The sequence below is a fragment of the Necator americanus genome, chromosome I, assembly GCF_031761385.1.
Source record: "Necator americanus strain Aroian chromosome I, whole genome shotgun sequence".
NCBI lineage: Eukaryota > Metazoa > Nematoda > Chromadorea > Rhabditida > Ancylostomatidae > Necator > Necator americanus.
In genome coordinates, this window is record NC_087371.1 from 29,321,790 (window position 1) to 29,341,163 (window position 19,374).

The following is a 19,374-nucleotide window of genomic DNA, read 5'->3' on the forward strand; positions in this document are numbered from 1 at the left end:
CATCGTAAATTCAAGTCAAATTGTTCAATACAACATTTCAAAAACAACCTTAACTGGGAAAATCGGCGAGGACTCTGCCAATATCAGTTGTTTCCATAACTACCATTTTGTGGATTTCAACAACTGAATCTGGGCCGTGAATATTGCTTATTCCAATCTTATTTTCAAGATCAGAACACGATGTGCCCGGAGAATCAGGTATTGACCGATTCTATAAGGAAGCTATTCCTAGAAGAAATCAACCAGATAAGGTACGTTTCGTCGCTGTCGTTCTTATCTTGCTAGCTATAATTGAGCAATTAATCCAATAGATCACAAGTTTCCCAAGGCCGTTTTGTTACAACTTCAAACAGAAAAGCTCGAAAGGCATCGAAAATGATAAAACTTGTGAGTATAAGAATGAGATTTCTGAGCATTGTGTTGAGCAGACATCATTCCTCGTTTCCTCATATTTTAGACATATAATTGTGAGGCAGAAACCAGTGCTATCAGCTGGGCTGAAGAGTGCGAAAACAGGGAGTCGGGGACACCTGATTATGCTGAAACCAGATACATCTATAGGGGAATTACTTTTGCGTATGCGTTTTATACAGAACAGAATGAAATTGGAAACTTCAAAATGAAGAACTTCATGCTGTAAATTAAAATGGTTTGAGATATTGAGAGGGAAGTTGGCTGCTCGATGGCAAATTGCTATTCATTCATGAACGTGGTTTGCCACCTTACTCCAAGGTTCGTTAAACTTCTGACAAAGATTAGATTTATTTATTTAATTAACTAATATAATTAGAAGATACCTTTCAGAGGAGGTGTTATTTGTTACCCAGTCTACAAGGTAGGGCCTACCTGCAACCGTTGCGCAAGAATAGGATTGCCGATCTGTTCTGAAGGACTCTGCACCGCGTGAGCGGACTAGAAGAAACGGTGTTGAGATTCCTCTCACTGGTCTACAGTGCACAGTATAAATGAACTATTTGCAATCAGACTAGTATATAGCAGTATTAGGATGTTCCACAACTCATCTACATAAATAACCACGTTTCTGAGAAGAAAAGCAAACAGTGAAGTGCAATGTGCACAGGATTTCAGCTGAATGTGAACTTTTCCAAGGCAATCCAACTTTCATTGCACATCGCTCATTCTTCTTCCCTCATAAGAAATGTGAAGTCGCTCATTTTAAAGTTTTCACTGCGGGCATTTACTCGTATTCCCACAACGGAACAGTAAGGTGATCTAGTGCATAGCACTACTAGCTAACATACTGCTAAAATGTTCTCTGTTGTACCACAACAGGGAACACCTGTGCCACTTTACCTAATTTTCGATTTGTTTTTGGTGTGGTGTGGGTGTAACGCAGTCGGTAAGAGCTTCACTGTGACTGCACAACCAATTCACCTTTTTTACACTGTTTTTGAAATGAGTTCTTCTTTCGATGAAAGGAAAAATCCTTGTAAGCTCGCTGGTTCAAGGATTATAAACTGCAGATTCCAGTGTTTCCAGGATATCTCTTGACTGTCACCTTCTTATCCTTTTTTCCGTTCTTTATTTCCTTTTTTCTTTCGATATCAATAAAATATTCTGCCAATCTTCTTCCCGGAATTCTGCTACGGCATTACCATTTCTGCAAATACAGGGGACAGCTGTCATGATAACTAGGTTAAGAGCTCGTTAAGTACACAGGTAACCACTGACGCTATAATTGTGATACGGTGCGCATAGTAATCCCATTCATTCGATTTTTCTGCGCATATTTAAAAGTTTCAGATAGCTTAATCAAAATCGAGAACTGTTGTGACAGGACGTTTTTTTTTATCTATCGTTTCGAAGAATTTTGTGTTATTCACCAAACAGTCAAGTCATTCACTAGCTTCTTATTTGGGTGATTGTTCTTCTTTTTTTACTCTTTTTACCGAAACAGTGCAAGTTCAAATTATAAGTTCTACAGCGCGATAAAATAGACTGAACTAGAATAACTCTCCACGAAACAAACAGTGTGAATTCGGAACAACGACTGGGCTTTGTATTTAGAGGCAAAGTGTACAGTATTCTGGCGTTCAATCCGTTGGTGGAAATACGTTTCCACCATGTTCTTATGTACTGCATTTCTTCTAAAAGAATAAATTACTTTCTTCCTAGAAACGACGGCAAAAAAAACCACTCCAACCCACTTGTGTTAATGTGAAGGAATTGTTGTTTGGAGTTGTTAATGATTGAATAACATAAAGGCATCACCACATGAATCTGAGATGATACGGGTTTCAGGTGGAGTGTTCGTATATGGGATCCTAAATTATTGAGAGAAGTGATTCCGTCCATTCCTTCCTGATTGCCGTAAAAAAAACGGGCAGCAAGATACGCTTCGAACGATCCAGGGCACTATTTTCTATAACGAATTCGATGGGGGCGTGCCAGCCTTGTGCGCGCGCCGCATCTTCCGGACAGTTCTTTACTGAAATCCGCACCACCTCAGATTCGTGGGGTGATCCGTGATGGTAAGTGTTTCCACCTAAAATTTGACGAGTACCAAAAGCAGATTTGGTGAGGGTACGAGTGTTAGCATGTTACTGTGCTTGGTCTCCTTCACCTTATCGCAAAAGCTTAAGCTCTGCAGGAGGCAAAGTGCAGAAGAAGCGACGTACGACAGATGAATGACGCTACACTCGTCATTCGTGGAGAGCAGGATCAGTCGCGAAATGTAGGCGGTTTTGGTTTTGTTGTGCACCCATCTGTCGTCCCTGTTGTCGATTCTCATTAGATCCTGTCACCTCGTCTGGCCATTCTCCGCCTCCGCCCTCTGCGCCGAAAATCCATCAGTATCATCAACTGCTATTCACCAACATCAGCAGCTGATGATTCCGAATTGGACGCGTTTTACGAGGAGCTGGAGGAAGTAGTCCGCAACGAGAAGTCCTTCTACAAATTCGTTGTCGGAGACTTCAACGCAAAACTAGAAAAGGCCACAGAAGAGGAATACAGGATTGGAAGATTTACACTAGGGGACCGGAATGAAAATGGCAATCGTCTCGCCGGGCTGCTGTCCGCCGCTCGCCTCTTTCATGGGAACTCTCTTTTCATGAAAAAAGATCATCGTCGGTGGATATGGGAATCGCCCAACGGTGCGACTAGTGCTGAGATCGACTACATACCAACCGGAGTTGTGTCTACTTGACGTCTCAGTAGTATCATCTTTTTACACTGGTTCTGATCACCGTCTCCTTCGTGCGAAAATACGACTTAGCCACACGATTTAAAAGAACATCTGCCATTAGCAACGAAGGAGAAAAGAAGTCGTCTACGACGATTTCGCACTCTAGGACTCCTTGTCCCAAGATGGCTGGCACATCGAAGAGGATCCAAATGTGGACTACGAGATGCTGCTCAAAGGGTTACGAGCCTGTGCTAAATGTGCCTCGAAGCCGCGCACGACAAACTTGGATCGAATTTCGAAGACCACCAAGGAATCGTTGGAAAGAAGAAGGGCTTTGAGGCTTGATCCGATCACATCGCACATTGAGTGGTTAGTAGCAAACACTAGCTGCAGAAAAGCGTTGCAGGAGGATCTTTTGAAACACAGGCAGAAGAAGATTCTGGAAGCAGCACAAAGAAGAGCGAGCCTAAATAAATGCCACAGGGATCTCATCGAATATAATATTTCGCTAGCAGCCTTGCTGAGCGAAGACGGGACTCGCAGTGGAAATCATTACAGAGAGATTCTACTCGAACTCGATCGATGCACGACTAGGATACAGCTTTTCCACCGCCTTCTCACAATACCCACTGGAAAGAGGGGTACGACAAGGCGATACTATAAGCTATAAGCCGAAGCTATTCACGGCTGTATTGCACAGGATAATGAAATCACTTTCCTGGGAAGAAAGGGTCATACGTGTTGATGGAAGATTTTTCTCCTTCGTTTCGCGGACGACATTGTTCTCTTTTCGAGCAGTACCAATGAAGCAGAAACGATGCTCAACGAATTGAACGAAGCAGGGAAGAGAATAAGACTGCGAGTAAACAGAAAAAAGACACAGTTCATGAAGAACGCTTACTGCGAGGACGGAGAAGTACAACTTGAAGGCTCCCAATACGTATGACTTCGTCATACGTATACCTATGAACATGGAAAACGACTTGAAAGAAGAAGGAAGAACTGAATAGAAGAATGAGAGCAGCATGGGCAGCACTCGCAGCCGTCAAGGAAGCTACGGACAAACTGACGGCCCAAGATCTTCGTGCCCATCTGTTCGACTCGACAGTTCTTCCAGCGCTCTCTTACGCAGCGAAGACGATTTAAACACCGCTGTCTAGGATGCTACTTACTACCCACAGAGCCCTTGAGAGATGCCTTCTGAAGTTTAGCCGGCGCACACAACACCTAGCCGGTTTTCGCAGCTCCGACTTAAGAGGAATGTCCCGTCTTCGCTATCTAGCGGAATATGTATCGAAAGCAAAACATAGATGGGCCGATCACATCATGAGAAGGATCGACGATAGATGGACTAAAAGAACGCTAAAGTGGATCCCAAGGGTGAAAGCTAAACGCCCCCGAGGGAGACCGCCAACGAGATGGGGTGACGTGTCCGCTACACGGATGGACTAGCTGAGAGCTCAGCTGGATACGGCTTAAGGACCTCGTCATCGTCACTCACAAAACTTGAGAACATCTTGAATGACAATGGTTAGGGAAAGAAACGAGTGGAAGAGATTCTGGGGCCCGCACGTCCACTGAAGACGGGTCTAAGTGAGGTCTAAGTATAAGATCTAAGTACCTAAGTAAGTATCATGCGTAATGACTACAATCTGTCCTACTGTAACGGTCATCACATAACTCGAATCAGCTGGTTTATATAGAACTCTACGAACTCTAAACCTAATGTAATCACATAATGAAGGATGCTTATGTTGTTGTTGTTTTGTTCAACAATGTTTCCGCTTCAAAAATAGCGAGGAGAACCGCTGTTAGGAACAGAAGCAAGTTCTGTTCTGATAAAAATACCACTGTACCCCACTTTGGATTTTCATTGACTACTCAAGGCGAAGGAAGCGAGCACCACAAGAATTCTGAAAGCCGGAAGTTCAGACAGATAACTCAAATAACTGCTGGAAATCATACCATTCGCAGAATCGCTGACGCGTTGCGAATTGCACGCGTTCTGTCATCCACAATAAGTTGCCTTTTGTAGCTGCGCTACTAAATATCATATGGCCAGGGAGGTTTTCTTTCCCATCATTTCAATTATCTTCAGCGTATCTTCTCAGATTTCAAAATGCTTACATCATATGGCTTCGACAGTAATATATATAATACAGCAGCGACAAAGCTCGAGGTCTTTTCGGCTCGCTCTCTCTCCTTTCCTCTGGCGGCCTCTCGCGGCTTCTTCTTCTGCCCTCTACCGCTGGCTCCCACCAACCGCCATTTCCCTTCGGTCGATACCGTCAATACCCGTCGGTACCACTCTATTCGCTGATCTTCGAACAAATATTCGCAGGACACTCGGCATCTGGTCGTCAGGAAACAATAACCGAGTCAAGGAACGGTTCAGTACCTGCAATACTCAAAACTTGCCAGTCAAGAAGAGCTGCTTCAGCACCAAATTCTCTGTAACTGTACCGCGTGGCGATTCCTAAGGGAATTTCAAGGCGAGCGTTACTCAAACAAATTCTGCAGCTAACCACATTCTGGTGCATCAGAAGATTTTCGAATCCAATTTGGTTTGCAATATCTTTCAATACAGTACCATTGTCTTCGTGGCTAGCAGTCTCACTTCTCGAAGAAGTTGCCTTTGCAATACATTTCAGTAGAACAATTTTGTCTTCGTGACTCTCACTTGTACTTCTTAAAGAATTTTGAATCTTCTGTGCAAATTCGCTCACAATATCTTACCCTCAGCGAATTCCTTTCCAATATCTCCTTCAATAGCCACTATCATTGAGATTTTGGTCAACAGTCAATATGTCTGCGCAACTAAGAACTCAGAAGCGTCTCTTAACGACTTTCACTAATAAATTAGAGCATATCGTCTCTAAAATAAAAGATGAAAAGCTTGAAGAACTTCCATTGGATCCTAATGCGCCTCGCACATTGACTCATCAATATGTGAGTAGGCTAGAAGAAGTCAATTCTCCCATTCTGAAAGTTGAAAAATCACTCAATGATTTCACTTTATTGGTCGATCGGCTCGAAGAGTCATCAAGGTCCGGGCAACATGATTACGATGGCTCAGGCAAGTCTAAGTCAGCACTTTCATATGCGTTCGACCTCATCATATTACTACAAGCGCGCCTTCAAGCTGTGAATTCTTCACGTCGTCTAAGTGCAATTGATGACACAGCTGATAACCACGCGCGGACGCCTCAGCTCCAAACAGAAAAGATAGAGCTACCACCACTACCCATTCCAACATTTGGGGGGAACATATGGGAGTGGGAGAATTTTTGGAAGATTTTTAGCAACAATATTCATTCTCAAGATATACCCGAGATGGTGAAATACAATTGCTTACTCAATGCACTAAAGGGCGAAGCTCGCGAATTAGCATTAAAAAATTTCAAGTCACGAAAGACAATTACGCGAAAACAATAGAATTTCTTGTTTCGAAATACAATGACAAAGAAATTCTAATCAGTAACTTGATCGAACAACTGGATGCGTGTACACTGCGCAACCCTTCAGTGAGGGACCAGCGTTCTCTCCTTGAACATTATCAATTTATTATCGCCCAACTGGCCGAAAAAGGGGAACAAGTCAATAGCCACTGGCTCATCAAAAAGGTGTTAGCCAAATTTCCGGACTCTGTTAAACGGAAAGTAATTTCCAAAAGGCGCGGACATAATCCGAGCGTCCCATTCACAATAGAAACTCTCTTTAAATACGTGGACGAAATTTTAGCGACAGAAGAGATGTTTCTAATTTTCCCCAGTAAGCATCCAAATCCCCAGCAAAAAGCGAATAATATCCCCAGAAAGCCTCGGGATAATCAATCAATAACTGCAGTATGTATGTACTGCAAAGGGAGCCATACATCCTTCTCATGTACGAAGCTCGCAACTCCTCAAGAACGTTCGTTGTACTTGAGACAAAACCACTTATGTCTGATATGTGCATCTCCGAAACATAGCACGACTGAATGTAGAAGTCGTCCGTGTTTCAACTGCAACGGAGCACATCATACATCCTGTTGCTTTAAAGCTAAGCCTACTCCGAAGCCACCACCTTCTCAACAGAGGTCTGAGACCAAGCGAATGTGCAAACCAATAACAAAGGGATCTGCAAAGCCAAGCAAAGCTGCTGTGGCTACAATTCAATCCGATTCAATGCTCAAACCCAGTAATATGGGCCAAGACAGTACGGGTGAAGGGGTAAGGGTGAACCACAAACAGTGTTCAACACCCAACTCTCCGACCGCCCATACTTACTCACAGGAGAGATCACTGTGATGGATAATGAGACAAAAGCCATATCCAATGTAGATGTTCTCCTCGATACCGGAGCGGAAACATCATTTATCGAGAGTTCACTTGCAGCAAAGTTACACCTTCCTGTACTCGAACATAAGACAATTAGACTGCACACGTTTGGATCGAAAGAAACGAAGCAAGAAAAGTATGCGCTAGTCAGATTGGAAGGATGGGATGACGAAGAAACTTTGCATTCATTAGATCTGTTGACTTATAAGGTTTTGACTAGGTCTTTTTCATCACTGCAAGTGTCGGTAGAGGATCAGAGTTTCCTGAACTCCCTCGACATTTCGCTACCTATACGAAAAGATAAAAAAATTGTCAAACCTCTCATACTCCTACAATGTGACCAGTTGTGGTCATTCATGAGGTGCGACAAATCAGCAATACCTTTGCCATCAGGATTTTATCTTTTGCCAACCAAGCTAGGACCCATAATATCAGGAAAAGCGAAGTCAATAACATCCAAAACGACTCAGTCAATGACATGCCAACTGATTCAAGTTTCTCCTTATGTAAATGACATCAGTCACTGGGATAGTACCCGGTCCATGGATGATGCTGGTGAAACTCAAGCCAATACGATAAGAGCTACAGTGTCAGACATAACCGAGGAAGAAAGGAAGAAATGGGATCAATATTGGACAATGGATAAAGCTGGGACTGAAGGACTCGGCAATACCGAGAAAGAGGTTCGTGCTGCACAAGACGAAAAAGTTTGGAAATTCTTCAACCAGACAATCCAACAGAAAGAAGACGGATACTACGTCCCCCTTCCTTGGAAAGAGCGGTATCAATACCTTTCGGACAATGAAGCACTCGCCCAGAAACGTCTAGTCAACGTATGGGCTTTATTACGAAAGGATGTGAACATTCTGAATCAATACAATAACGTGTTCCAAGAACAACTGGTTAACAATATAATCGAAATAGTGGACGAAACAGCACCAACTCAAGGAAATCAAGTCCGCTACATCCCTCATCAGCCCGTCTTTACTCCGAACAAAGCGGCAACCAAGCTACGGGTAGTTTTATGAGGTGCGATACGTCGGGTAGTTTTCGATGCGTGGGCACACTATAAAGGGTGCCCCTCATTGAACGACGTACTCTATAGATGACCGGTAATACTTCCGTCTCTGTACGGTGTACTTCTTCGTTTCAGAATCGGACAAATCACAATAATATCGCATGTAGAGAAGGCTTTTCTGCAAGTACGATTACGAGAAGTAGATCGTGATGCAACTCGATGTCTCTGGCTTAGAGACCATAACTCGTCTCTGGACCATACACTGGACAATATCTAAACGTTCAGATTCAACAGGGTCACATTCGGAATCAAGTCGTCTCCATTCCTGCTAGCAGGGACAACGTACTATCATCTCGACAACCATACCAAAGAAGCACCTTTGTGCCAGGAAATAAAGGAGAACTTATACATCGACAAAAACAACTGTTTCAAGAGATTCACATGAACCTACGGGAATTCACTTCGAACAATACCCGTCTAATGGAGGTAATACCCCACTGATAAACAACCGGAGTGGCATCAATTTACTAACTTTATTTCCGGGTTCGAGTAAAACTTACCTCGGTTTTTAGCAAAAAAAAGGAAGTACAAACCTCTTGGTGACATTTTCCGATGCCAGTTCCAACACAATAGCCGCTTGCGTATACCTATACCAAGGTAATCGCGCAAATCTCATTATGGCCAAATCGAAACTTCCATCGGTTTAGGTACAATATATAATACTCAAATTGGAGCCTAATGCAATGACATTAGCAATGCGCCTCGCAATTCCGTACTTTCTCAACTTCAATCAGTTGTCAATATCCATGGAATTCACGTGTTCTCTGATTCCGAGATCGTTTTGAACTGGCTCCAACTCAAACCAGAAAAAGAGGTCAGTCAATTCATCCATAACCGCCTAACCGGGATACGGAAAATATACAAGCACATAACAGAACAGCACCTTTTGGTCCGATTCGGTTATGTGACCTCTCATGATAATCCCGCCAATTGTGGGACAAGAGGCCTATCCAAGGATGAGTTCACCACGCATTTTTGGTGGACAGGCCCTCAATTCTTATAATTACCACCCTCAGACTGACATGCAATAAATCCTTCATCATGACGACAGAGGACATAGGTGATGAACTCCTCAGTTTCGCTTACGAGCAATCCAATGAGATATTGACGGTTAGTAAGAAGTCTTCTTCAGAAGATGATCTGGACTTGATCAAATATGGCCAAGTACGGAGTTGGACTAAGACGAAACGTGTGCTTGCATACGCGTTACGCTTCCCCCTAGTACCTGCAGCGAAACTCAATATCACGCGAATCAATAAGATCATGCTCCTCCAGTAGTAGTATCCACTGGATTCAATACCTTTGACTGGAGCGGAGGTTCAATTATCGGGAAAACTTCTCGTAAAGAACCATCAAAATATCCACGTCACGGGGCAAATAGTGCGTTCTCTCCATCATCTCAATACACAACCAGATTATGAAGGCGTCTTACGCTGACATGGACATCTGGGAAAATTCGAGAGGTAGTAGTACGGTTACCATGGCAGCGCCTCACAAAGCGCCCGGTTAATCTACTCGTCCCTTTGGAAGTTGATGATAACGGCAGTAGCACGAAAACAATTTTGGAGAAGCCCAAATCAGAAGAACAGGCATCAACAGAACCGTCTCAACGAAGAGACCAATCAGACCGTGACACGTCAGTATTAAGAACAGCTCAGGAGCCCAAGCCGCCGCTACGATCCTCGTCCACGACGGAAGATCGAAGAAAAGGAGGGCACAGAACCCATCGCACGCACCACCTCAATAAGATAATGAAAGCTTCCACATTACTTCAAGTCTCTCTGATGCTATCACTGAGTGTTATAATACTTGCTAGTAAAAGCGAAATAATCAAAGAAACGATACATTCAATACAGTGCGTCCCAGGAGGTGTCCATCTTATTTCCTCCGATAGAATCCCGTATGAAGTCTGTGCGGAGAATTACTGTGTTCAGTTCGATAATCCTCGCGTAGATGAGAATATCGGATATTATTCTCCATGAATACTTGGTTCAGTGGAAGTTTGGTGAAAAACTGAACACTATCGAAACTCTGTGTCCCCCATCTTCATTCTGTCTAGCAATAACCTGCACCTTTTGTTCAACCAATATCTTCAACCCGGAATGTTGGCCGATAAGTGCCGATAAGTAATACTAGAGACAGCAACCCTGTTGTATCTCCTAATCACAGGCTGCTACATACTGCTATACGTTCCACTAGTGGTCGGTAAACCGATTAGAATAGCCGCCCAAATTTTGTATGCCACAGTCAGGTTCTTGACCACTGCAGAAGGATCAGACGACGTCAAACTCCTGACAGAATTCGACAGAGACTCCTAGCAGAAATCATAGCAATATTCTTGATAGCGATCATACCGGCAGCAAAGCAGTGCCAGCACATCAATATCTTCACGCATCGGTCCGGCATCTGCACAAATAATGGGTTCGGACCGTGCCAGATTGAGCTCTCAGAGGTGTTTAAATAAAACCCCTTCAAGGGTGAAGCCTGCCTCAAAATTACTCGGAATGACATATCCATACATGAGGTCTTCAATGGAAATCGCTTCTCCTCAATTGCGAACCAGAGACAGACATGTTCGCTAGAGACACTGTCCACAAAGTAGCGGATAGCAAGCGCTGTCCCCATAGTGGCTCATGTACAGGTGACAAATGCGCGTCAATAAACTCATCAAGCATCATACCCGAACTTGCAGAAAGAAACCAATATCCAGGCAATACAGCTTGTGTAGAATCCTGCGGAGGACCAGGATGCGATTGCTTTTTTCCAAGTTCTGGATGTTTGTTTTATAGAATCTACCTTCAACCCATCAATAACAAAACTTTTGAGATCTTTCACTGCAGTAGATGGGCCGAAGCTGCTAAAGTCGAAATCACCCACATTGACGGAATTCAGCGAAAAGCTACGTCTCTCACAACAGAACTGATGCCGAATGTACCTGTTAGGTGGAAGTCTTTCACCTTCACTCTCAGCTCAGTTTCGGTTCCACCAATTCCACTACTCAATACCAGATTCATATCAGACGGCAAACACACTGCTGTCTGGAAAACCAATACAATACCTGCGCTCAGATGTTTTAATTGTGACAATACGCAAACATTGAGCTGCGAAGTCTTAGAAGACTGTGTATGCATGCCAGCCGAGACTAAAGCTAATGGTAAATATAAGGATTTCCCTAATGGTCAATAGTTCAATAACGTTAAAAACCAATTGCTAGCAATATTTCCTTCACTATCGCTCCGACAGCACCCTACCTCAAAGGTACAGGCACGCGTGCTCCACATGGTGACTTCAGAAATAATAATGAGCCTTCAAGACAATATCGATCCCGTCATCTTGGTAGATGAAACAATCTGTCAGCTCTCGGTCACCGATCTAGTAGGTTGCTATGGCTGCGCGAAGGGAGCTGCAACAATGGCCACATGCATTTCCTCCCGCGACAATATCATGAAAGGCTTGGTGAGAACTAGGGCGGATTCGAACCTCCGACCGATCGCGCAGGAAGCGGAACCTCTAACTGCTACACTACACCTACCCCTTAATTTCAGTTACTCAAAATAAGTAAGACTAGCACTAACAACTTTGATAAAACATATTTTAGTGTCGTCTAGAACTAAAAGATTACTTCTGCTTTTTTTCTGTGATCTCATGGACATTTCAGAAATACTGATTATGAATCGTTCCTTCATTTTTTTCATTTTACTTAAATCTCAACGCAGAGAATTTCTCCATGCTTTTCGTGGGAATCACTGCTAACAATGCTTCCTGTTTAAAGTTTGAGTTACAAGTTACAGTTTGAGTTTAAATTTGAATAAATCTAAATCTGTTTCCTGATAGAAGGAGCGCACGCTCAGCTAGTTCAGTTGACTACTCCCGTTTCTAGCATAACGATACTTAGTGAAAGAGCGAACTTACAGCAAACGCCATCGCGTTTACTTCAACTCAGAATTGTTTGAGGTTTTCGAACGCACGTTAAGTCTATACTATATAAACTAAAATATAACTATACATAATATAATATAATCGAAGTTGTTAAAGTGCTACGGAGCTATCAAGTCAGTGTTTTATCCCCCAGACAGGTCTGGTATCAATCCATCGATCCTGAAGAGGTGGAGGGCCTAGTTGGTAGTGGGGCGGATTGGAGCCACCGATCGATCATGAAGACGGCAGAACCTCTCACCGACTGCGCTGCACCCGTACTACACCAAAAAAGTATAAAGGATAAAGTTTCTGGCATTAATCAATCCGCTTGGGATGCGCCCCCACGTTCACTTCAATTCAAAATCGTTTGAGGTTCACGAACGTGTAACTGCCCTACACAATCACTTGCAGGGGCTGTCAAGTTAGAGTTTTTTTTCTCTTCCGGACAAGTCTGGTACCAATTTATACCCCCGGAGGGATGAAAGGCTTGGTGAGCACTGGGGCGCATCCGAACCTCCGATAGATCATGCAGAAAGCGGAACCTCTAACCGCTACACTACACCCGCCCCTTAATTTCAGTCACTCAAAATAAATAAGAATAGCACTAACAACTTTGATATAACATATTTTTGTGTCGTGTATTTTTTGTGGGGGTGTTCTCTGTCGTGGTACAACGTCAACATTTTAGTAATATATTAGCTAGTGGTGCAATGCACTAGACCGCCTTACTGTTCCGTTGTGGGAATACGAGTAAATGCCCAGTGAAGACTCTAAAGTGAGCCGTTTCACATTTCTTACGAAGGAAGAAGAATGAGCGGTGTGCAAGGAAAGCTGGCTTGCGTTAAAAAAGTTTACCTTTAATTGAAATCCTGTGCACATTGCAATACCATGTTTGCTTCTCTTCTCAGAAACGCAGTTTATTTTTAGATGACTTCTGCAATGCCCTAATACCATAATACAGTAGTTTCTAGTTCCAAACAGTTAATTATATTGTAGATGAGCATCTTTTCTTCTAGTCCGCTCATGAGCTACAGAGTCCTTCAGAACAGTTCGGCAATCCGATTCTTGCGCACCGGTTGCAGTAAGGTCCTACCTTGTAGATTGGAGTACCAGCAACATCTCCTCTGAAAGATAAACTCTTCCTGTGTCAAATGTAATCTTTTTCTGAAGTTTAACGAACCTTGGAGTAAAGTGGCAAACCACGTTCGTAAATGAGGAGCATCTATTTATCGAGCAGCCAACTCCAGTCTCAGTGTCCCAAACCATCTCAATTTACAGCATAAACTCTCTCAGTTTTCAGATATCCTACTTCTTTCTGTTCAGTGTGAAAATGCTGCTGATTTACCTTCGCAAAGTTTTTTATTCCAAGATTTGTTTGGTAAATATTCTGCGGTTTCGTGCCGGCCGGAGGCAGACTGCCAGTATTTACTTCATCCCTCCAGGAGTTAATAGCCTGAACAAGTATGTAAAAGAGAGGTAGCGTCTGTCTGTGTGACTAATGTTGTCTACCGTTCTTGTGATAGTGTCTTTTGCAGCAGTAGTGCCCTGAAAGATGTATCTGGTTTCAGCATAAATAGTTGTCCCCGAGTCCCTGTTCTGGCACTGTACAGCCCAGTTGTTGGCACTGGTTTCTGCTGTGCAGTTATATGACTAAAATATGAGGAGTGATGTCTGCTCAACACTATGCACAGAAATCTCATTCTTATACTCACAAGTTTTATCATTTTTGATGCCTGCCGAGCATATCCGCTTGAAGTCGTAAAGAAAACGCCTCGAGCAACTTGTGATCTATTGGATTTATCGTTAATTTACATCTACTAAGGTAAAACTGCAACAATCAAACATGCCTTATCTGATTGAATTGTCCTAGGAATATATTCCTTATAGAGTCGGTTATCACGTTATTCCCTGGGCACATCATGTTCTCACCTTGAAAATATGACTGGAATAAGATTTTGAGCAATATTCACGGTCCAGATTCAGTAGCCAAAATCCACAAAATAGTAGCTGAATGAGGAAAGAACGGGGATTCGCACAGGATTCCAGAACTTTTCTTGATGATGTTCTTTTTGAAATGTCATATCAAACTTGATTTGATTTGAGTTCACGATGGGTCAAGCATGTGATGGGACTTCCCCATCGGGGGTCGTAAAGAGGATGGGGGAGCCCAAGAGAAGAGTGTCGGGCGGGTGCGGTGGATGAATTAAGAATAGCATGATAGCCAATGCAAAATATTAATTACGTTACGGATAAAGTGTCTGGTGTTAATCAATCCGCTTAGAATGCACTCCCACGTTCACTTCAATTCAGAATCGTTTGAGGTTTACGAACGTGTAACTGGCCTAAACGCTGACTTACGGTGACTAACAGATGTGTCTAGTCGATGTTTTTATCCTCCCAGATAACTCTGGTACCAATTTATCGACCCCGGAGGGATGAAAGGCTTGGTGAGCACTATGGCGGATTCAAACCTCCGATCGATCGTGCAGGAAGCGGAACCTCTAGAACCTCTAGAAGATTTTTACGCAAAAATTGATGTCATATACCGGCGGATAACACGTGGAAGACATCAACATCTTGCACCGCCATCGAAAGTGGTTAAAGTAAATCGTCCTCTTAAAAGTGGAAGCGATATTGAGGCCCGTCTGTTCGCACAAGTCGACCGGACGGTCGCCGTTGTTCGACGTGCGCTCCGCTGCATAATGTCATTTTCCTAGCACATCGGATAGCTGTTCGAGTCCCATCTTCTCATTTGCGTCGATTCCGACAATGACCACCTGCTGGCTTGGTATTTTAGACATCAACACATTGAGTTCATCATAGAAGGCGTCCTTACTGTTGTCCTTAGCGGTTTCCGTAGGTGCGTGGGCACTTACGATCCAGAGTTTACGTCCTCTGCGATCCCGCAGTCGTAAAAAGGGCATCTAGACGACGTTGAGCCAAATTTCTCCACCAGGTTATTGTAATCGTTCCTCACAGCTATCGCGCAGCCACCTACTTTGTTCTCATCAGCGTCGCCGCAGTATATGGTGTAATTTTTGATGCTGATGACGGGCGGATCTCTCATGCGTATTTCCTGCAGTGCAGCAAAAGGCACACAAAGATATCGCAGAAGTCTGGAAAGAGCGGCTTGTTGGAGTTCACTCGATAGTGTTCGGCAGTTCAGCGTGAGGAAACGAATGGTTGTGGCCAAAGATTCCATGCTCCCTTCAGGCAGTTGACCTTTCAGGTTATGGGCTTTTACGGTGTGCTGAACGACAGCACCTTTTTGCAATGTATGGAAGCTTTCGCCATATAACAGTGCAGGTTATATAGCTCGTACGCTCCCAATGCATACACTCGAACGCCTGATTGCGTTTAGTTAAAGCTGGGCCACCACGTGCAGGTAGCAATCAGACTCGTATACGCGGCCCCTTCACTTACTGTATTTACCTTATTACGCACATATTTAACTTTTGTACTTAACCTTTAGTTTTATTGCTTTTATTATGTTTATATTTTCTTCACTTATTCACTTGGTAGTAGTGATAGTATTTGGTCAGTAGTAGTACCGCCTGTTGTGGAAAGCATATGGAACATCGTATACGTAGGCTAAAAGGTTCAGCCAGAGAGTTCCTGGAAATGTGAAAGCGTGATTTTTCTTTGACGATGTTATCCATTGTGGTATCTCTCAACCAAGGCCTAACAAAGTGGAAAAGTTTTCTTTGTACAAAATTTCTCCTTTCATCTTTTTTCTTTTCGGTCGTGAAGGTTGACAATATTAAAAATGAGGACTTTCTAAAAGGCCGGTCGTTACTCGCAGCCGATAATGTGCAGCTGAATAAGTTCCAGCAGAAGAGACTGCTGGCAGCAACAGCTGGATATATTCGATTACCGTAATCGCTAAGCCAAGCCCGTCAATCACCACGTCAACGATGTCGTGCGCCGTGCTTATATTGCATTTACGTTATAGAGCTGCCTTCTGAAGGGGTTAAAAGGACAAAAAGGTAACAACGTAAACATAAAAAAAGCGTGTAAAACGAAACTGCTGAAAACAAAGAAGAACGTAGGAAATTTCTAGAAGAACAAAACAGCATAAAAGCATAAAGCTGATGTTGTTGCAAAATTTTGAGCCTCATAATGGTTATTGCGTAACAGTTTCAGTAGTCGGAAATTTTGTAATAAGTTAGGTCGAGACACTACCCTTTTTACTTACGGGCCCAAAGCACAGGACTGTATTAGGTTCCTTTCAAACCACCATTTATACACCGTCATTTTTTGTCGCTCTTCTCGCTGCTTGTCACACTACATTTCCACTATTTATTTTATCTGATATTTTTCTTCTTCTAGAATTTTTTTTTAATCAAAATCTGAGACTTCCATGCCTTTTTTTAAGAACTACCTTTACGGAACCTGAAGTGGTGTGTTTGTCAGAATAGAAATCTTTCAGTCAAGTCCGGAACTCTTCAATCAACGATTCACTACGGTACATTCGAAGACCTATTCATCACCTCACGTTACAGTTATATTTTAAACTAGACCTGTGTGCGTGGTGGGCTAACTTAAAGGCATCACCCCACAAATCTGAAGTGGTGCAGATTTCAGGTGGAGTATTCGTATACGGGATGGGAGACTACGGAGAGGGAGGTGATTCCGTCCATTTCTTGCAAATTGCCGTAAAAAACGGCCCAGAAGATGCAGCGCCGCACAAGACTGGCGCGTTCCAATCGAACGTCTTGTGCAAAATGGTGCGCCAAAACGAATAAAGCCGTATCTTCCGTTTCTTACGGCAATTAGGAAGAAATGGACGGAATCACCCCCCTCTACGTAGTCTCCCATCCTGTATACGGATACTCCACCTGAAATCTGCACCACCTCAGATTCGTGGGTGATGCCTTTAAATTCGTCAAGACTAAACTGAAAGTATTCTTTCTCGAATGTGTTTGGGATTCCTCCTATTGATAGTCTTTGTGGCAACAACTGTGGCAGAAACACGTGACCTAAAGAACTAGGGAGTTTATGAAGAACAGAAAACATTACTTTTGACTTAACTCGAGTAAATCTCCAGACAATGGTGAAGTGCAGTTTTTATCTAGCGTCAGTTTACAGCAATAATCTCAGTTCTTGACAAGTACGGCATAACACCTTACTCTGAAGATCTGCTTACGATGAGTGTTCAACAGATGCTACTTGAAGCATCATTAAGGACCGGCTGTACATAATATTCGTTCTCATTCCTTTGACGAGTAATCCTTTGTCATTCTCAAAGTGTCAAGACATCTATTTTATATCTTTATTACACTAAAATTTTCTTTCTATGAGTAATTCTTGTCATTCCCAAAATGTCAAGACTCCTATTTCATTGCTTTATTACACTGATATTTTCTTCTATGCAAGTGTCATTCGACCTTTGTTTTTTTTCTGAGAATTTTAATGAACGAAAATCCAAATGAAATGTTGTCGATGTTTGAACAACATGACAGAGGAGGTGCAGAAGGAATTCAGGGAAAAGGAAGGTCGGTGTCGTTTCAAACATCGACAACATTTCATTTGGATTTTCCCTCATTAAAATTCACAGGAACAAAACAAAGGTCGAATGAAAGTTGCATAGAAGAAAATATCAGTGTAATAAAGATATAAAATAGATGTTTTGACATCTTGAGATTGACAAAGGATTACTCATCAAAGGAATGAAAGCGAATATTAAGTACAGATGATGATGTTCGAAGTAGTCGGTGCTTTCTCTTTTTGTTTCATAAACCAGTTTCCCGTCCTTTTCCCTGCATTTGATATGATAACGGTTGTTCCGTAGTCATAAACCTAACGAAATCCTTTTCAAGGAGTCCTCAAAGGAGGAGAATTGTCTTATTTCAACCGCCTGACACGCAGAGGAACAGAGCGACAGTACAGAATCCAAACTCGTAGCTCTTTCAAAACAATTATGAAACCAACTAAACGCGTTTCTTTTGCTCTGCGACAACAAATACAAACCGCCATTATCAACCGAAAGGGAGAACGCGTGGTGAAAAGTGTGCAATCAACTTTTGCGTGGTTTGAGGCGGAAATCCTGCATTTGTTTCTACTCGTTGGTGTTTGCTAGCCCTATCACATGAATAATGAAAACAGATTGACGCTTTGTTGTGTCGCATCAACCCCATAAGATGCGTTGTGGGGACGGGGAGCATAAAAGGTTGAGGCAACCAACAATGTGTATAGAGGCGATTATTCGCAGAAGATGTAAAAGGAGCGAAAATACAACTTCAACGAATTTGTGCCTAATAATACTCTGTCAACACATCATAACCGCTACAACAGTATAAGCATTGGGCGATATTTAGGTGATCCTTAGGCGAAAGTTACTAAAGTAATGGATGAAGTGACTAAAGTTTTAAGTGAAGCTATTGAGATCGAGGAGGAGAACACAAGTAATGGGCCTAGGGAATCCGCAACAAGCGAACAAAACTTTATAAGTTACGGCGTGAAATTGCTAAAATGTGACGTAAAAATACGAAGGTCGTGGTCCCAAAACCTAAGCATTGGTCTTAGGGGGTCCGCAACATGTACGCAGACGTCACTCTGGAGTGAGCAGAGGCTAGTAGGTCATATTTTCAGATTTACACTTTTTTAAGCGTTAAGCCTCGCATGTGTTGTCGCACCGCTAACCTGGAGTTATTCGAATGCATCTGCTTGTTCGGACACTTTCGAGTGTGCAGTTCGTGCAAAAAAAAAAAACTAATCGAACGAATTAGATAGCGTATTTTCTTATCATCACCCCATATACTCCAGACATCGTGACTTACTTACTTACTTGACTTAATCAGCGGGTTGATGTCTTCGCCTGCCGCGATTACCAGCATCTTCGCCGAGGAGTGCCGTCCTTGAACACAGCTCTGCACAACCTTCTCGCTCTTCTGCAAGAGCTTGCACAAAAT

General features: G+C 42.9%; 3 protein-coding genes across 5 annotated transcripts; 2 read left to right on the forward strand and 1 right to left on the reverse strand.

Moving 5' to 3' along the window:
* Positions 1–180: 180 nt before the first annotated feature.
* On the forward strand, positions 181–8,495 carry RB195_007227 (uncharacterized protein; the record flags this gene model as incomplete). Of its 2 annotated transcripts, XM_013439859.2 has the most annotated exons (6): positions 2,645–2,695; positions 2,756–3,154; positions 3,315–3,517; positions 3,575–3,789; positions 7,190–7,345; positions 7,423–8,495. In XM_013439859.2, the coding sequence occupies 6 exons, from the start codon at positions 2,645–2,647 to the stop codon at positions 8,493–8,495; spliced, it is 2,097 nt and encodes a 698-aa protein (XP_013295313.2). The 2 variants fall into 2 exon arrangements, with proteins under 2 accessions (XP_064037594.1, XP_013295313.2); XM_064180749.1 differs by lacking the exons at positions 3,315–3,517; positions 3,575–3,789; positions 7,190–7,345; positions 7,423–8,495 and adding exons at positions 181–251; positions 312–387 and having other exon boundaries at positions 2,612–2,695; positions 2,756–3,169.
* RB195_007228 (uncharacterized protein) lies at positions 7,437–8,495 on the forward strand (the record flags this gene model as incomplete). Its single annotated transcript, XM_064180750.1, has 1 exon — positions 7,437–8,495. The coding sequence occupies one exon, from the start codon at positions 7,437–7,439 to the stop codon at positions 8,493–8,495; it is 1,059 nt and encodes a 352-aa protein (XP_064037595.1).
* A 2,578-nt stretch (positions 8,496–11,073) lies between these two features.
* RB195_007229 (uncharacterized protein) lies at positions 11,074–19,299 on the reverse strand (the record flags this gene model as incomplete). 2 transcript variants are annotated; one of them, XM_064180751.1, is made up of 9 exons in its annotated part: positions 11,074–11,315; positions 11,481–11,583; positions 13,557–13,587; positions 13,644–13,729; positions 13,809–13,916; positions 13,973–14,113; positions 15,462–15,713; positions 17,318–17,442; positions 19,251–19,299. In XM_064180751.1, the coding sequence occupies 9 exons, from the start codon at positions 19,297–19,299 to the stop codon at positions 11,074–11,076; spliced, it is 1,137 nt and encodes a 378-aa protein (XP_064037596.1). The 2 variants fall into 2 exon arrangements, with proteins under 2 accessions (XP_064037596.1, XP_064037597.1); XM_064180752.1 differs by lacking the exons at positions 11,074–11,315; positions 11,481–11,583; positions 13,557–13,587; ... (3 more) ...; positions 17,318–17,442; positions 19,251–19,299 and adding an exon at positions 15,169–15,387 and having other exon boundaries at positions 15,462–15,665.
* Between the last annotated feature and the right edge of the window lie 75 nt (positions 19,300–19,374).